Source organism: Alosa sapidissima, chromosome 21, assembly GCF_018492685.1.
Source record: "Alosa sapidissima isolate fAloSap1 chromosome 21, fAloSap1.pri, whole genome shotgun sequence".
NCBI lineage: Eukaryota > Metazoa > Chordata > Actinopteri > Clupeiformes > Clupeidae > Alosa > Alosa sapidissima.
Window position 1 is genome coordinate 13,514,037 of NC_055977.1, and position 19,598 is coordinate 13,533,634.

A 19,598-nucleotide genomic window follows, 5' to 3' on the forward strand; every position below is an offset into this window, starting at 1 on the left:
CGGGAACCTGTCATTTGCGTCATCCGTAATCACAGCTTTTGAAGGAGTCCGCTTTCACAGCGTGCGGGGCGGCGTTTTCGAGGCTCAACTCTGAAAGTCACTTGTTTTCACGTGTTTTGAGATATTGAAACCACCGGATGCATGGGGCACCCCTGGTTTGGTTTTATGTAGGTCGAAATGCGAAGTGGTCAAGTTGGAGGCTATTTGAGAGTAGTTGGTTGTTGATGTTCGTGACTGGGGTCTGACCTAGATCTCGATAGAAATCTGCGTTCAGGATCCTACAAAACACACGTCATGTGGACTCCTTGACTAAACACTGGTTTTTGTGAGGGAAACCGCCCATGTGCCTTTCTGTGTTTAATCAAAAAATATGCGTTCGCTCTTTCCCACAGCTCTACTCGGTGCCTCCCTGTCGCAACAACCCGGTGCAGGAGGAGGGCAACTACGACTTCCCCCAGCCACACAAGCCGAAGCAGGAGGGCATCTACGACATCCCCCCACCCTCCACGCACTCAAAAGCTACGCAGTTCCCCCAGTCGGGCTCCGACACAGCTTCTCATCGTCGGGTCAACGCGGGCGACAGCAACGCCATTTATGACGTCCCCCCCAGCCAGCTGACGGCGGCGGCTGGGGCAGGGGCACAGAGGGACTTGTACGACATCCCCCGCGGGATGCAGACGCCCCCTCCGCGGAGGTTGGCGTCGGGCGAGCGCGAGCGGGCGAACCAGGGCATCTACGACGTGCCTCAGGCCCAGGAGGCGACGCCGACGGCACCGCGGGGACTTTTGGGAGATGTGACGGACGGCGTGAACCGCCTGTCCGTCTCCAGCACGGGCAGCGCGCGCAGCAGCATGTCCACCTCGTCCTCGTCGGCCGGCTCGCCCTCCGAGCCACGCCTGGCGCTGGACCTGGACTCGGCCGTTCAGAGACTGGGTCAGCTGCAGCAGGCGGTGGAGTCCTCTAGCGCCGCCCTGCTGGCTCTGGCCTCCTCACCCCACTGGCGGACGTTCGCCTTCATGGAGCGGCACGCCAACGAGGCCCGCGCGGCTCTGGAGTGCGTGCCCGCCACTCTCGCCGACTTCCTGGCGTTCGGCCGCGGCGCGGCCAGCAACGCCACGGCGCTCTCGGACCCAAGCCTCCACAGCAAGCTGCGGCGACAGCTGCAGCGGCTGGAGGACTCGCAGGTCATCCTGCAGCAGACGCAACAGGCGCTGGAATCGTCCGGCTGGGCCGTCCACGTGCTTGCCGGCAGCGCCAAGCACCAAGGCAAGAGCGACGACCTGGACCGCTTCGTCATGGTTTCGCGCACCGTGCCCGACGACACCAAACAGCTGGCGTCCACGGTCAGCGCCAACGCTGAGCTGCTCTTCCGCAGGTCGCCCGCGGCTGTGGAGGGCACCTACTACAGGGGTATGGGCGAGGAGAGCGTGGGCATCGTCCACCCCCTCACACACAACCACACGGACGACAACTACAACGAGCAGACCAAGCCCTTTCCTGTGCCCCAGAGCCTAAACCAGGACAAGGCCAACATGAACAACAGCGAGAAATGTGTCAAGAGCTGGATGGAGGACTACGATTACGTCCATTTGCAAGTAAGGGGGAAATAATACGCAAATAGCCTGAAAAAAAAAAACGGTTGAATATGGTTTCCTTTTTGAAGAAAACTCCTAATTGATCATTACTGACCACCATGTCACAAAAAGCAAGCCAAGTTTACATCCACTTAAGTCCACTAATTCCAGCAAACAAAGGAAATCCTAATTCACATACAGTTACGTCTCAGGTCTGTTAAAGCAAGGAGCTAAATAGATCTCATGGCTCTTATCACTAGTGATGGGCAAATGAAGCTTTGGTGAACCACTAAACCACAGCAGTGTGAAGCTAGCAACACTAATGAAAAAATCCAATATGGCTGCCACTTGTAGATTTTTCAACATAAAAGTCCTTACCCAAACCAGTATATGTAACCAAAAATATTGGTTTGCTAAGGACTTTTATGTTGAAAAATGTATGTGTGGCGGCCATCTTTTTGCTTTTCAGCTAGTGTCGCTAGGTTCACACTGCTGTGGTTCAGTGGTTCACCAAAGCTTCATTTGCCCATCACTACTTATCACAAAGGTCGTGTCACATAAAAGCAAAGTACAGTGTCATACATTTATCATGATGTTACAGCACATAGATACTGATATTCTTAAATAACCCCAACCTTAGTCCCCCATCCGCTCCACAACCGCACGGTGCTGTTCGTCTTCATTATGAAACACATTGCAGTGGTTTAGTTACACTGTAACGTGGACTGGGTGATGCAAAGTGAGGCAGAGTAGCAGTGGTAGTGGTATGCCATACCAGTCAGCTTTTTATAAAGACATCCACAGACTGTTGACTAAACATTTACCTCTTGAGCAGCACTCACTTAATGCTTTGTATAGCAGCTCCCTCTTGCAAACGTAAAGCCTCCTTTCTTCCATCTGTTGGTTCTCAAGCAAGTGGATTAGTAAAAGCAACATTCCTCTCGAGCGGTGCTTTATATGGGTGTTTATCTGCTCTGAGTATAAAAAAAAAGAGGCTGTCTTTTAATCTTAATCTGGAAAGTCTTTGAGGATGAGAGCTGGGTAGGGTTAAGGTGATATTGAGGCTATGCCAGAAAGGATTTACTGTTGCTTACTATTAAAGTCACAATGGTGCAGTGATCAAGGATCAAAAAGTTGAATGTCCGAGAAATTAAACCCAACAGACAGACAGATACACACACACACACATGCATTTTTCTCTTGACTTAATTCCCATAAAATATGTGTGTTCCTCATTACTATACCTGTCTTTTCTTCCAGGGCAAAGATGAGTTTGAGAGACAACAGAAGGAACTCCTGGACAAAGAGAACATCACCAAACAGAAGGTCCAGCTGGAGCAGGAACAGGTAACACCATCCTCTTCTCCTCTTCACTCTAAAAGAAAAAGATCACACTCAATATAACCCAGTCAAGTCACTGAGTAGTTATGTCAGTGTGTAGTGTCATGGTTATTACCCAGTGAAGTAATCTTGTTGCTAAGTGATGTCAACGCGTAGTGTCGTATTTTTTACACATAAGTCAGCCGAAGCAACCAAATGACTTGACTGTGTTATGTTGAATGCACAAATCGTTTTTTTTTACAGTCTGTAGTTCTGATAAGTTAGCAGAGCAGAGACCTCCATCTGTGGAGGCCCTGGCAATGCATTACATTACATTACATTACATTGCATTACATTACATTACATTTGGCTGACACATTTTCAACCAAAGCAACTAACAACATGGTAACAGTTGAGTTTTAAAGCAGTTCTCTCAACAATTTTAGGACAATTTAAAAACGGTAGAGTACAGTAAGAATAAGTGCATTAGTGAGTGCTTTGTTTAAACAGTGCGCTGAAGTATTACAGCTATTTCCCAACTGGGGCCACCCTGAAAGAAAGGCAGATTAGGGAGCAGAGGTTCAATGGAAATAAAACTGGGGGCCAAAACCACACGGTTCTCTATAGGTTTTTACCATGCCCAGCGGCTGTTTACTGCTGAATAGTGTAGGGCAGGCAAACAGAGGAAAGCTGGTTAGTGTCTGTGGCCTGAAGAGTTCAGACCTGGGGAATCGCAACATCTGGAGCATTTTTGCCAGAATATGACATGTGGCAGATGGCCCTTAGACCTGCAGACATGCTTATGTGCACACACACACGTACACACAGACACAGACACACAAACACCTACACAGGCACGCACAAACACACACACACACACACTATAATCACCCTGGAGATTTATTTTTGATTGTGCGATTTTACTCTAAAAATGCATTTTCCCCAAACTGAAAAAAATGTTCCCCTCAGCTGGAGAAGCAATCAGTTTGAAGACTGCTGAACTGTCTGTTGTGTGTCCCCCAGCTGTTCCAGCAGACAGAAATACTCCTTCCTTCCCAGTGAAGCCAGTGTATACTACTTTAAAAAATGAATGTCTCTGTATTTATTTTTCTCTGTCTTATTTTTCTTTCTTTTACCTCCCTCTTGTCTCTGTCAACCTCTTTCTCTCTCTCTCTCTCTCTCTCTCATCCTCTCTGTCCTCTATTTCTCCTTCTGTGTCACTCACAGCTCAACAAACTCAAACAGCTAGAACAGGAAGTGATCAAACCAGTGGAGAATGACATCACTCGGTGGATCTCCCACCAGCATTCCGCTGGCTCCTCCTCCACCCCATCAGACTCCTCCTCTTCCACCTCCTCTTGTTCCTCCTCAATGGGAAGCGGGACCCAGGTGTGTGGGCGCGACCGGCAGCTCCTGGGCTTCTATGCGGAGCAGTGCGAGCAGCACTTTGTGACGCTACTGAACGCCATCGACGCCTTCTTCGGCTGCGTGGCCGCCGGTCAGCCTCCGCGCATCTTCGTCGCGCACAGCAAGTTCGTCATCCTCAGCGCGCACAAGCTCGTCTTCATCGGCGACACGCTCTCGAGGCAGGCCGGCACACCCGACGTGGCCAACCGCGTCATGAACTCGAGCAATGTGCTCTGCGAACTGCTCAAGACGGTGGTGGCCGCCACCAAGATGGCCGCCCTCAACTACCCCAGCACGCCAGCCGTGCAGGAGATGGTGGACCGCGTGGCCGAACTCTCGCATGAGGCCCAGAAGTTCAAGACGCAACTGCACCAGATGGCTGCTTTGTAACAAGCCCCTGCACTGTCCTGCAGAAGTGGACTTCCAGGTGTCAGAAAGTAAAAGCCCTATGTATTCATGGGTTTCATCAGGTCCCTTGCCACGGGTGTATAAAATCAAGCACCATGCTGTCTGCATTCATAAACTACGTGCTTGATTTTATACACCTCGGGCAAGGGACCTGATGAAAGCCATGAATAGGTTCTACCTGGGCACTTAACACAGGTGATTTCACTAATTAGCTCCTCTACCTGGCTAAGGGGTTCTGGTAATTAGAATCAGCTTGTTTAGTGAATTGTTGGAACAAATGTGGTCGGACTTTAGCTTTCTGGAGCCGGGATACTCACCTCTAATGTCCTGCACCAACAACAGATGTATATATATATATATCTATTATTATGTTACAATATGTTGAACATCATCAAAAAGCTCTGTACATAGCAGTTTCCCTTTCTTTTATGTAAATTATTGTCCATATTTTTATGTGTAGATTGTTTTATATTATTATGACATAAATATATGAGTATAAAATTGTATTTTGCTTTTGTAGAGTGACTTGAACACAGATTCTGTAACATTCCTGGTTGGTATCAAGCACCTTATGAGATGGACTCTATTTCATTGCCATCGGTAGACAAGAGACATGCTTCTCTGCTGGAGATGACGGTAGTTCTTTGTAATTCTTGTTGCATCTGTCTCTGGCAAAAAGAGGTGGGCTTTATAGCAAAGTAAAAGTCTCTTCCTCCACGAGTCGTATGACTGTTTCTTTTTTTTTAAGAGTGTTGGGGGAAGTACTGTAAACACTATAGGACACTACATACCTGAATGGGTACCTCTGAGCAGTTTCCTGGTCTTATTCCACAGGCATTGTCAACATTCATATATGAAAGAGGCTTAGGATACCTGGCCCAAGTCTACCACTTCCATCCTTAACTAACCACTTTCACCCGCACAAGAGTGACAGGATGTGTATTTCTAGGTGTACATCCTTTCAAGCAATCCTCTTGCTCGAAAAGTTGCTTCATTTGAGATAGCGTCCACTGGACATTCTCAGTCTGGATCTCCTAAATGTTCCTTTCTCTCTAAACGCACAAATCACCCTGTACCCACTGTAAGGCTTAGTCCTACTGGCCTCCAAATCAGAACATGAGTCCCAGTACACACTGTACACACCCACCCGAACATGCCTCCGGAGTAGACCGCTAAGCTCCAACTTGGCGGTAAATCCAATTTCATTCGGAATGATAACACGCCTTATGTAAGTGGGAGAGACAGTGTCATCAGTGTCGGCATCCATTTTTTCCTAAACAGAAACGGCTCACGTCTCCTTGCATGGCAGGGCCGGGAGCGGCGCGTACCCTTGGACGCTTGTTTTTATTTCACCGCAGGATAATTAGGAAGGACTCTCCGTACAGGCCCCAGCTGGGTTGATGAAAGACCAGGCTAAAGGGATTTTACTGTAAGCCGGGGGAAAAGATGGCAGAGGGATGCCAGTGCCAATGCCTTGCCTCTTCTTCACGATAGACCAATTTCACAGTGTCCAGGTGTCCGGCCTCATTGATGTTAATAAAACATTAATTGGCAGGGTAAAACGTTTTCCTGTTTCTGTCTTTCCTGTGGACTTTTCTTTTGCTGTCTATGGGACAGTGCTCTTCCATAGGAAGTTGATTTACACAGCGGCCCCATCTTGTGAAATGGGCTAATTATAACCAGCATACCAGGAGGAACATGTGCCTGAAGCTGCAGTGTCTAACAAGAATGAGGTAACTGTTGGTAGCATGATACTTCTCCAATGAAGGATCAGTCTTTTGTTGATCTTAAAAGAGAACATATTTATTAAAATCATCTCTAAAATTCAAGAGGCATGGGTGAATTGAGAATCTTCAACACGTTAAATGCTACATTTTACACGTGGTACACCAGCTGTTAATTGGGTGTGAAACATTGGGGGAAGCTGTGGTGCAAATGGGCACAGTGTCCATACCATATTCAGGCACCTGGGGTTCGAATCTGACCAGCGGTCATTCTACCGATCCCACCCCATCTTTCACTCCCGCTCTCTTCCTGTCAATCTTCACTGTCCTGTCTAAATAGAGGCAAGAGGCTTTCAAATATACTTAAAAAAAGAGAGTGTGGAAGATACGTATCAGTTCATACGATCATTTCAACTCATACAACAAATTTAAATGATGTTAAGATACGAACCTAGGGATAAAACCCAGCTACAACAACGAAAGCTGGAGCTGTGAGGAACATGTAACACCTTCTTAGAAATGTTTGCATCAGACGCACATCCTGTGGCTCTGACACAGCACCCACTTCGCCACCGCATCTGTGGAGAGGGCAGCATCCATCCATCTTATCTGTCATTTTTTTATACCAAGCTTGCCACATAGCCGCAAGAAACGCTTGCATCATGCAACCAAGCACAGAAGTTTTTTTGAATGGGAGGAAAACATGTTTGTGTGTCGCTTCCTATTCAGATCATGTACTGTACATTTGATCCAAAGTTTTTGATGGCAAATAAAACTATGAGTATGCAATATATCTAAATATGTAGTAGCATGATTAGAGAATAAAACAGTTAATTATGAGAGAGAAGTGTACAGAGACAGTGCTACCCGTGTTTGTGCCAATCTGTGCCAGAGACACTTTCCTGAAAGGGCCTGTCTGTTGAACATGTGCTCAGGAACAGCACGTCTTTTTTAATCATCAAATCTCACCGAACACCCCAAATTCCTTCCCAGTACACAGAGTGCCACTAAATCCATGCTCCCGTCCAGGGGAAGATGGGGAGGGTGGCCAGTCGCAGCAGCTGAGCCAGCTCTCCAGGATTTTTTTTTTTATTTCTAAGCTCAGACTGCTAATAATAGCTGAGGATCCATCATGGATGTTTTATCTCTCAGAGTCTGGCCATCTCTGTAGATTATTTTTCCAGTATCAGGCTCCAATAATGGCTCAAAGGCATCCAGGAGTGCATCCAAAGAATGTCTCACCCCAGAAAGTGAAGGAGATGGGCTTAAATTGAATTAGTGTATGACCAAATGGGGCAGGCAGGCCTGGTGGTGAGAGACTGGAGGTGGAAGCTGAAAGTGCTATTTAGTGGTAAGGACGGAGTAGCATGACTGTTGCTGCAGTTGATGAGCTGGTGGCTCCACAGCAAGGTTCTCATAATACAAAGTAGGTAGGTTTTAATCATCCAAGAAAACAAAACCAACTATCAAATACATTTCACTTGCTTAAAGCTTTTAATCAAACTGATGTAAAACGTGCAGACCCAAGGAGTATTTACATCAGTCTGATAGAAGATTTTAAGCACAGTTGTTTTTAAGGAGCACCTCTTATCACAAGAAAAAAAAACACTTGTGTTGCACGTGCATGTAGAGAACATATCACTTGCACTCGAAGTGGCTCATGGTAACAGCACCTTCTTAGTGCACAAAGTAAAATATCGTTGTGTGCTAACTGACAACTGGTGAGCTCATGGCCTAGTTCAGGCTATTAACTGTACATGATGTGTAAGGTCTTTCAGAGGTATGTAGGACTAGTGACACCAGCACTTCTCCAATCTGTGCCAGATACTTGACTGAAAACCACTTCAAAACCCCATCAATCCCCAGTGTCGCCGCAGGGTGAAATAGGTGATGTTGCCGAAGCCATGCTCTGCTGTCTCTTATAGGGCAGTGGTTTTGTTTGTGATGTGCGACCCGAGAGTGGTGGCTGAGTATGACGGCACCCAGGCCAGGCCACCTGAGCGACTGTTATGGTGAGTAATAGAGAGTGATATTTCTGTCCTTGCATTGCGCGTACTGAGAGAGAGAGAGAGAGAGAGACACGCACAAGCCGTGCTACAGGCAGGCGAAGCGAAGCGATGTCATTTCCTTGGCTCACCGCACTCATTTCCTGTAAAGTATTTTCAGGGGCTGAAATTACAGCTTCAGCCCTCAGCCAGTCCGTCGCTTTTCTCTGTCGATTCACCAAGCTGCACACTTGTTCTCAGAAAGTCCTCCCCTGACTGGGCCTGACATCTATGCCGGACGCAGTTTATTTCCACTGACCATACAGGCATTGATGTTGCAGTTCAGGGTATTAATTTTATCTTGGGGTCCTTGAGGGCCCAGCCATAATTCATTATGCCTCAACAGGCTCAGGGCAGCTCCTGTTTAGAACAGGATCTGGTATGTGAGGGAAGAGTAAAAACTAAAATAGGAATTTTTTAAAAAAATGGCCAACTATTACTTTGTTGTAAAGGAGGTTATATGTTCTGCAAAAACAGTGTGGAGTGTGGGTGTGCTTTCAAGACTGGCTTTTGGATTCTGGCTATGAGAAACACAAATGACACAACACTCTGTTTTACATGAGCCAATACTGCCACCTGCTGGTCAAAAGTAATATTGCTTTGCTCACTTCAGATTCTGGCACTCACTTCAGATTCTGGCATTAAAAGGGTTCTGGTAACAAACTGCATGTAAAACCTTGCATGACAGTTATGCATAGTTGACACTGATGAAAGCTTGCCAGCATGATGATTGGTGTTTTGCCAATTGGTACAAACCATACCAAACAGGCATATTCAGCTGTCACTCACATGTGCATAGCATCAAAAATGATTTTGGGCATGATCCCAAAACTTAATTCCCTATAAAGACAATAGTGACTAATTCTGTGTAATTTGCTTGTATTTCTGAGGTAACAAAAGTTACTGTATTTCTGAGGTAACAAAAACCTCTAATTGTTTTTCTATAGGGACCTCTAGGAAACAAGTTTACAAAGGTAGTCTTCTAGCTTTCACTCTAAGGGCTATATGCTCCCACGTCTGCATCTCGCGCTCACGCGGCACTGGTGAGTGCGTGACGAGAATTGCATCATTTTACGGCATGCGTCATGCGTCGACCAAAAGTTAAGACCGCGCGTCATTTTGACGCGCAGACTGCGCATGTGTGAAATGGAACTGCTAGGTGGAGCACATAGAAGAACAACACTTAAAACCTAACACTTAAATGCTGCTGTTTAACACAGCTGTAAATCACACAACGCCCAAAGTCCCTGTGCTTTAGTCACAACCAATATGACCAAAAGAGCCAACTCATCCACTTTTTTATCAAACAGATTTATTATGAAGGGAAAACATTGGTTTTGCCAAAAAAAGAAGAAATAAACTTGAAATGTAATGCTCATCATGTTTAATGGACAGTTTTACATAGCACTCTATCACTGTGAAAATGGGCAACACACTCAAGTAGTGACTACTGAAAGCCCATTGGTTTAGAGGCACAGGGGTGGGGGACTGGGGTGGGCTCAGGTGCTACCATGGCCACTACGACAGAACCATGGCAACTTTTAGTGCAGCATTGGTGAAGCAGCAACACAGCATAGTGATCGATTACTGTCAGTTTCCCATATAAAGGGTTGGACATTATTGTAGTTTCAAATGAACGGTGTTCCATTCCCACTCATTCAACTAGGGTGCTGAACCGTAGTGATACATGTGGGGGGTTTTTGCATCTTTTTGACCATTGACAGAAGAAGATATCCAGATCATTGCACTTAAGAAAGTTGTATCAAGTTCCAAATTCTGAGACAAAAAAAAGAGTTACAACAGTAGAGTTGACAGTTACAAGCTGAGGACGTTCAGTTGTCAGTTTAAAATTGATTTTGTTGTTTTTTTTCCTTCATCTTTTGTGTCTTTGAATTATCGTTTGCTTTATATGCTGATAGAGTGTCCATGGTGGTCAGTTGGGCAGCTTTCGATATTTCTGGTTAGTACGATAAAAACATAGACAAAACAATGTTTCCACCTGACACAGAAGAAATAGAAACTTCCATATGGCTGTTTTTCTTTTGGGGGGGGGTAGCAGAGGATGATACACCTGTACAAATAAATGTCAAACAAAACCAGTGTGTTGTGGCCTCCATCCATGCCATGACTCACTGGATGGTGTTTTCCCTTTGACATTCAACAACTCTGCCAAACACAGCGAAATGGAGGACCAGGAGACAACAATCAGACAGACAGACCACTGGGGCCCCAATGGCACACTGTGGGACTTGGGTACAAGATGGCGGCCGTGGTCTAAGGGAAGGGTCACATATGCACGGGGGGTAAAGTTTAACAGTTAGAAGATGGCTTGCGTCCAGCAGAGTGGGCTATCTGTTCGGCGGAGGGAAGCACTGGCTGGTGATGAGCTGGGGATGGGGGACCTATGAGGTGGCATCCTGAGGAACAACTCTCTGGCGGGGCTTGTGTTTGTGACGGGGTGTGGGTGGAGAGCTACGCTCACTCTCTGACTCCGAAGGTTCAGTCTCAGCCTGGGGGGAGCCTGTGTCACCAACGAGTTCGCGCAGGAACTTGAACTTGGACAGGAAAAGCTGCCAAACCACATACCATCCTGTGTAGACAAATGTAAAATGTTGAGGAGGAAAACAATATCAAAAGTGTGCAATATGCAGTCATGGAAACACAAAGGACCAAGTATACTCATTTCAGAAGGCGACTGGTTTGGGCTGAAATATTATTTTACTTTTGCAATTATTTGGCACTGTGACTGATTTGCATCTCACTTGTTGTTGACATTTGAAACACATTATGACAAATTTCAACAGAATAAGCCACTGGCCCTTATATATATATGCCTAGGCTACATGACTATTAGCCTACATTATCTCAATATCTGAAATTTGTCTTACGTACCGAACACCATGAAGAGTAGGGCACATATTAGTGTGGCAATAATAACCAGCACAGTGAGTCCGACGCTTTGCCACATTTTCCCCAATTTACCCTGCAAAAATGAACAAGCACCCACTGATTAACGTATGGAATTCAAAAGACACGCTGTGCTAGAGATAGTACAAGCCTATATGGACCTGGCAGACGAAGTAGGACACTTCAGTTGGTAAGTAAACAACATTCAAAGTACAATATCACAATGTACAACATGCAAGCTAATGATATGCTAGTTAGCTACACATAACGTTAGCACATCGTGACATACATACAACAGCTGACAACGTCCGCTCTTGTCTCAATCCAGAGGCGCCCTTTGTCCACTGCAGAAAGGACGGACGCACTTCATCTGGTGCTTGTAGACTTTTGTATGTCTACATTATTGCAAAATTCCGGAGTTGCTTTAATAACACAACCCTACTTCTACAGTAACTCCAAATGACGGCTCCAGTGGCCCGGATTGAGTTCTTTCCGTAGCCTACTGCCGTGGTGGATGTTGGGTCGTGTAGTTCTAAGGAGGATGTGTGTGCAAGTACACCGGTCACTTTACATGGGATAGTTAGTGAGGTAGGCCTAGATTTTATTGTCTTTCTTTTAACTAGGATGCATTATTTAACGCAAATACACAAACAGCATTCTAAAACGCTTCTGTTGGTCTTTGCCGGTATTCTCTTTGTCAACAAAGCCTAGTCTAGGCTGTAGCCTATGTCAACCAGCTGTGGGCACTATAGGCTACCTTTTCTCAGAGCCGAATATAGAGAACTATAGATATCTCTATGCTACGTCTCTGGCTTTTCTAAGAGCCGTCATTTAACACGTGGTTGCCTACTTGGAAGGAAAGGAGAGACATAAAAACAGCTCAAGTAGCCTAGGCTACAGCGCAGGCAGCTTGGATCTTGGGTTGAAGACATTTATGGACATTTAGGACTGAAGATCCAGAATGGACTGAGAGGGCAGATTCAGTAGCCTATATAGCCTATGAGAAAACCAAACTGGAATTTGTCAAAGATGTTGAAAGTTCAAACAAGAGGAAACCTGAGAGAGGACGATCTTTTTCAAGATCTTAGAGATACATGGTGAATAGAACTAGGCTATAGGCCTTTAAGGGCTTTAGAGTCAAGATTGGGCTTAGGCCTATAAGTTGCACAATTGCATGTATCAAACTGGAGGGGACCACACAGTTAGTGTGGCACAAGGTGGAAATCATTTTGTTAGTACCGGTAATTTGTGATTTGTAAGTGATTTTGGTTTTGACAGTAAATAGGCTTGGTTGTAGATTGGCCGCTGTGTGAAATACCCTACCTATATAGCATGAGGAATTGAACATCTCTCCTGTGTATATTTGAAATTAGTCTATATATTTTTTATTTGACTTTTCATTTTAATGCTAATGTAACAATTATTGTTATTGTATAAGTCACTTTGGACAAAAGTGTGAAAGAAACATGAACACATAGGCCTAAGCACTACAAAGTGTTTTTTCCTTCTTAACTTTTTGTGTTCTTCCAAAATTCAAACTTAATAGACTGCCATGTATTATGTGTTAATATATATTGACTGGCATAAGGCCAAGTGAAATAAACAGGATAGACAATGAACTCACTCAGTGCAAATATGCAAATTGCCAAAGAGAACATATCTTTCTCTCTCTATCTCTCTCTCTCTCTCTCTGAGTGTGAGAGTGTATGACAGCCTAAAAATATGATAACCTATTCCTTAATCTCTTTAACATGGTTATGTAAACAACAACATAATTGCTATGTTTCTAGGGCAAAAGTGTGATGAACTCCAAAATAAAGAAAATCATTTCAAATCAATCAAGTCACTTTTAGCATGTAAGGAAAAAACTAATATGTTGCTTTTTCTTTTGGTTGAAATCACAAAACTCACTTTTGACACGCTGTTGGCATGGCACTGCTAAATAGTCTGGATGAGTTAAATCGTTCTGACACTGATCTTGGCACGTTTGCATGTCTAATCTTGTTGCCATTTGATGAAGTTGCTTAAGTTGCTTATGAGTCTGACTCCTTTTTCATCGCTCTTTCACTGTATGCCTGACAAGCTGATGTCAAAATGGCATGTTTTCCCCACCCACACTAGCCCACTGCTCCCTAACAGCCCTCATGATTGTGATGAATCGTGTCATCACAAATCCAGAGGTGTCAACATTTTTCAACTGTGTTATGAAAATGGAATGTTATAGGAATCTTATATTGTAAGGTCTTTGCATAGTAAGTACTACGTTTGTTTCTATTTCTTCCTGTAGATCAAACACTGAATTACTTTATTGTTATTTTAGCTGATTGTGTGTTCTCTCAACAGTTCAGTTGGTCTTGACAGTAAAGGTATTTCACACACACATTATGTGTATTTTAATTGATTAAAGGTTTTGACAGCCTCATGCTTAGAGTTTTTTTTGTGTGAGTTAGATTTGGTAAACCAGAGCAATCACTGACATTTTTTGATCCAGATTTAAAAGTCTACCTGGAGGCCAAAGTCAGTAAGAGATGATCAGACATTTGCATGAAGCTGTCAAACTCTTTGATAATTACATACAGTATAATTACTCCACTTATATGCAAAGATTTTACAGTATAAGATTAAGATATATTTCACAGTTGAAAAATTAGTAAGGGTGAAGCAAGACGTCAGCTAATGTAAATGGATGAAGTTGTGAATGACCTACAAAGCTACTTATCTGCAACATTTACGTTAACTGGCGTTACCTGCAGTTTTATGAAATGCAACAAAATAGCCATTGAGACACACACACACACACACACACCACTGTTCTTGTTTCGTTACCTAGAGAGTAATATTGCATGGGATGAGTAATACTGTTGTGAAATACAACCCAAACCACTTTCTTTCCCATGCCCTTACAAACATTTAATCTTCATGGCAGGTTTACAGCAAAGCAGCTCATTTTACTAAATTGTGCGCACATTTTATTAAATTGTGCACTCATTTTACTAAATTGTGCTCTCAATTAAGTAAATCGTGCACACGATTTAGTAAAATGTGCAAACAATTTAGTAAAATGAGCACACGTTTTCTGGATACAGTATATACCAACACATATCTTGCAATGACCCCTCTAGTACTTGTACAATTTCCGTACTTTGTATATTTTTTAGACAATACCTTCACTCCTGTAATAAAACGTTCCATTATTTTCTACCAACATTTCTTTATGGATTCTTTCAAATTAGTTTATTCATTCATTCATTCATATTTGGGTGACACAACTGTGTGGATTTTTGTTAAATCTGTAATATGTCATCCAGGAAAGCAGGAAATAGTTCAAAAGGACGAGTTATACAGACTTGAGTCAGTAGTTGTCCTTAGATTAAATCTGCCCCTAATCTTGATCAGATCTTTTGTATTTCACTGTCATCCTCCGTCTTTTCCAGCGTTAGTTTCGTATTTCAGTCTCAGAAAGGCTCAGCAGTGACAGGAAATGACTAGGAGATGAACACAGATTGCTGTTGTGACTCTCAGGTTACCGTAAGAAGGGAAGAACACACACGCACACACACACACACACACACACACACACACACACACACACACACACACGTACTACACACAAAAATGCCAATGTGATGCCAGACATTTTATGATGTGTCGAACAGAAAACTACACAATGTGAATAGGTAACCTTGCGGCCTAACTCGTAAAATATTGCACCCAATATTAATTGTGCGCACTAAATCATCAAGCCGCAAAATAATATTGACACTCACAATACCAACATGCACAAGTACAATCGAGAGGCCTCCACCTTTTTTACTATGGGGATTTAAACTGGTGAGATGACTTCTCTAGTTGAAAAACAGGCCTACTCGTCATAAATAGGGTACCCTAACCGACCATGCAAGGACCGGAACTCACCCCCATTGTGCACATCCAGCACAACTAAATATTCAACAAAAATCATGGCGTGCAAAAATAACAGCATGAAACATAATGGAAAGAAAAATAACAAGCCAGTGTGCACCGAGACTTGTCCTCTTCCCAAAGAAAATCCAATGTTAGACATTCAAAAATAGTATGTGTGGGTCACATCATCACACACAGTAAAATCAACAGTGTTCAGTGACCTGTTCATTTTAAGAATTGTCCAGTGTTCAACTGTAAGTTTTTAACACTTTTCTGAGCTTATATGGTCCCATATAAAACTACTCTGACAATAGTTAAATATGAATATGAGTTTGTTATGCTCTTCAGATCAAAAGGGGATCATTTAACCACATGCACACTTAAAGAGTTAATTTAACACTTCAGAATGTACTCCATTAATTTGGCCTCCGGGTGGAACAGCAGAAGGTTGTGAAATCAATCCCTGGAGGTAACCACCACTCAGGTGGTTTAATGGGGGATGGTCCTAGTAGTAAGTTCATTGTAAGTCACTCTGGATAAGAGCTTCTGCTTAAAGACAAATACTGATTTAACAAAACATTTTCAGGAGGTAGGACGCATTTTACTTTAAAGAAGCCCTATGCAGGTCTGGTTATTCCTTCACTGTTTCTGGGTTTTCGCAGGATTTGGGCTCGCATTTTTCACGACATAGCTTCGGTAGCAAGTGACTGCTACTCTACACCCCCACTAGCTAGTGAGCTAGTCATCAAGAAACCAAGCTAAACACATACAGGGCTCACAATAAAATGGTCGAGCAAAAACATTGTTCAAGAGACTATCAAACCACATTACAAAAACAAAGTTCACCCAAGGGTAGGCTACTTACAATTTCAACAGCAACAAAGCCAAGTCGGCGTCCGTTTTGAGAAGCGATAGAGGGAGACGAAGCACCCACCAAACGACCCAGAAAGTGTTGTAGAACCATCAGAATGACTCTCAACCTGCATAATTAAGGTCATTTTTGCTAAAATTGTTGCATAGTGCTTCTTTAAGTGTCTTTATATATATATATTTATTTTCTTTTTATGTGACACGACCTAGGTACGGAAGCTAAGAAGCACATGCACATCTGTTCACCTCTGATACACACCTTGCATATAGTGGCTTGTGGTGTGAGTAATTTTCCTATGTGGCAAGTGATCATAGCGTCATACCCTTGGGTTTGGGCATTTCACATGTCTTACAGTTGTTGTCATGGTTAATCCGGGCAGTATCACCTGTGCTTACTGTTATTATCAAAGAATACAAAAAAGGAATAACATCAACACTTTTGCGGTGTGGATATCTGATACAGCAACATTTAGACATGTAGAGTCAACACAAGTTGTAGAGTGCTGTTACTAGTCTTGAGTATTGCCTGCAACCTGCAAACTAGATACAATGTATATCCCAATACAGAGGCCACAATGCATTACGTATCCCAACGCATGTTGATGCTGAATAATGACTATGTCCAAAACAGAATTAATTCTTACATCATATAATTATTTATTTAGGGGAGATTGACTGAGCATTAAGCTCTTTTACAGCAATGCCCTGAGTTTACAAACAAAGTCAAACAAAAACAAGGTGCTGGATGGAGCGGCAGAGTACCCTTAACACAGCGTACTGTTAATTAATTATAATAATAAATAATAAGAAGAATTGAAAAAAAAAAGCATGTTCTTCATACTTTTATAACGGCAAAGACTAAGCATTAAGGATCACACAACTTAGAAAGATGTTGATTCAGGCCCACAGAGATCTTAAATGTGAAATTCAATATTTTTATTTCAAAACTGTCAGTTATTAACTTTAAGACTTAAAATAACCTTTTATGTTATCTTTTAGTTTTTTGATGCCATATCAATACAGCAGCATCTGTATCAATAGGCCTACTTATTGATACAGTAGTACATCACAATTTATTGCCATATATTTTCAGCACAGCCCTAGCTGTTACCATAACACACTGAAGTTGTACTGAGACACACAAAACAGTTGTTTTAAGCTGAGGAACATAGGCCTACGTAAACTTCCAGGCAATTTTCCTATCAAGCCTTTAGGCTTGTTCGACTTGAGGCAGATCTGTGCAGATCTGACTTGATGTGATGCATGCTGGGTTGAACACAATGCATACTGGGATGGACGCAATGCTTACTGGTCAGAAATTCTGTCCGACTTCTGTCAGCCGGGGAGGGACTTACCACCGTGACATCATGTCACATGACCTTAAAATATTGCGGGAGTCTTAAGGCTTCTACATACCTGACGCACCCGACCGGTAGCGCGACAATGTGACGTCAAAATGACGTAGATCTCTCTGGCGCGCCAGGGTTTTGGCCGTGTAGCGCGAGGTAGCGCACCACTCATTTTTTTTCAGACGAGCGCGACAAGGCGGAAACAGGAAGATGGACTAGTTCGAGGGCAAGCGAGTTGCAGTGTTTTGTTACAGTCGTGAATTTTTAATAGTTTGCTGGATAAGTTAACAAAGTTACCAGTGAGAGTTGCAACACATGGAATTAAGAGGAAAGAATAGAAACGATTTATTTTCAAACAAAGGATATCTATTAAGGCCTGAACAAAATCTCTTTCCACTTCAGGAAATTACACAAACTCAGCCAGCTGCTAGCTAGCTAGCTAGCTAACTAAACTGTTTAAATTATTAAAATTTCCCTCGGGATGACTAAAGTACCTATCTATATATCCATCTATCTATCTATCTATCTATCTATCTATCTATCTATCTATCTACCTGTGCACACACCTTGGAAACTACATGATAATGATGATGGTAGTTGTGAATAGTAGCAACCAAAGTCTGAAGTACCATCACAGAGGCTAGCTACTGGTGTTTCTTACTGCAGCTTCTTCTGCTGTGTAAGTAGTTAATGTTAGTCTTTTCACAACAGCGACACCTCTGTTCAGGAGAATATTGCAACTAGTGTTGCGACCACCACGCGCGAGTATAAATGGTTACGGCGCTTCTGTGACGTCACATTGTCGCGCTACTGGTCGGGTGCGTCGAGTATGTGGGACGTTTTAGCCTGCAGACAGATCTTGCAGTTGCCTTCCACGAGCTGCACAAGCTGAAACACGCCCTCATGACGTCAGTTCAAAGACGTAATAGGGCCATAGACCTCTCCAGAATAAGTCCCACCTCCGTAACTTCCCTATCCACCCAACTTCCAGTCGTCAAATGTCTATGGGAAATAACATGGCGTTTTGAAAAGTCGTACCTGTCAAACTCTGTAGGTGGCAAAGTAAAAAAAGCTGGTGGGCCGATTGGCCTATACTTCTGCCATCTAGTTTCCGCTGACATTTTTTGATTGTCGGTGCCGTTAAAGTAGTTCACGATTATTAATGCTAACCGGGAGCTAGTTCCGTTCCATTTCGGTGAAGACAAACTATGAAACATTGCCGTTGCTATGCAACCTTGACTGGGGGAGTCGCGGCGTCTGAAGCGTGCGTTAGCTTAGTGCTTCTTACTGATATATTTCTACTTTAACGGCACCGACAATCAAAACATCCAGTGGAAACTAGATGGCAGAAGTGTGTAGGCCAATCGGCCCACCATTTTTTTCTACTTCGCCACCTACAGATGTTTGACAGGTATGATATTTCAAAACGCCATGTTATTTCCCATAGACATTCGACGCCCGGAAGTTGGGTGGACACGGCTGCTAAGAAGGTTCGACATAACATGAAACTTTGATCGAAGCATCATCAGTGTCTCTACACATGATCTCGAGTATTGAGAACATTGTTGGTGTACACATAGTTTACTAAAAAGAAAGATTTTGGACAACTCACTCCTTGCAAGATGGCAGCGAGCAGAAAAAACAAGTGAGTTGTTCAAAACCTTTCTTTTAGTAAACTCTGTGTACACCAACAATGTTCTCAATGCTTGAGTTCATGTGTAGAGACACTGATGATACTTCGATTAAAGTTTCATGTTGTGTCGAGCCTTCTTAGTGTTTGAAAAATAGCGATTTTGACGTGATTGTATCAAAAAAGTAGTGGCCCTATAGGATTCCCATTCAAAAGGTCCTTTCACCAAAAAAACGACAACGCATACAAGCTTAAAAGTGACGCTTTGGACGGCTACTTATGCATTTATATGAAAGTTTGACTTGGGTACATTTACAAAACACCATATGATGCATTTTGGCCAGAGTTACACAGCTGTAACGTGTGACTGTTTGCTGATAAGATTCACACTTGCTTGTTATGAGCGTGATGCAGAGTAACTTCTCTGTATGACGAAACGCCGGTTGTTAGTGATTGGTTCA

General features: G+C 43.5%; 2 protein-coding genes across 3 annotated transcripts in view; one reads left to right on the forward strand and one right to left on the reverse strand.

Annotated features, from left to right (window-relative positions):
- The window catches only part of nedd9 (neural precursor cell expressed, developmentally down-regulated 9), a 29,882-nt gene extending 24,456 nt beyond the window's left edge, over nt 1-5,426 (forward strand). The window contains exons 5-7 of the mRNA XM_042076289.1: nt 393-1,595; nt 2,835-2,921; nt 4,122-5,426. Of these exons, the coding sequence (XP_041932223.1) occupies nt 393-1,595; nt 2,835-2,921; nt 4,122-4,691 (1,860 nt within the window). The 3' untranslated portion in view covers nt 4,692-5,426. The remainder of the gene's footprint in view (nt 1-392; nt 1,596-2,834; nt 2,922-4,121) is intronic.
- A 4,419-nt stretch (nt 5,427-9,845) lies between these two features.
- Nucleotides 9,846-11,844, reverse strand: smim13 (small integral membrane protein 13). 2 transcript variants are annotated; one of them, XM_042076380.1, is made up of 3 exons: nt 11,679-11,844; nt 11,371-11,461; nt 9,846-11,068 (listed from the first exon to the last, which is right to left on the reverse strand). In XM_042076380.1, the coding sequence occupies exons 2-3, from the start codon at nt 11,444-11,446 to the stop codon at nt 10,881-10,883; spliced, it is 264 nt and encodes an 87-aa protein (XP_041932314.1). In that variant the 5' UTR covers nt 11,447-11,461; nt 11,679-11,844; the 3' UTR covers nt 9,846-10,880. The 2 variants fall into 2 exon arrangements, with proteins under 2 accessions (XP_041932314.1, XP_041932313.1); XM_042076379.1 differs by having other exon boundaries at nt 11,675-11,842.
- Between the last annotated feature and the right edge of the window lie 7,754 nt (nt 11,845-19,598).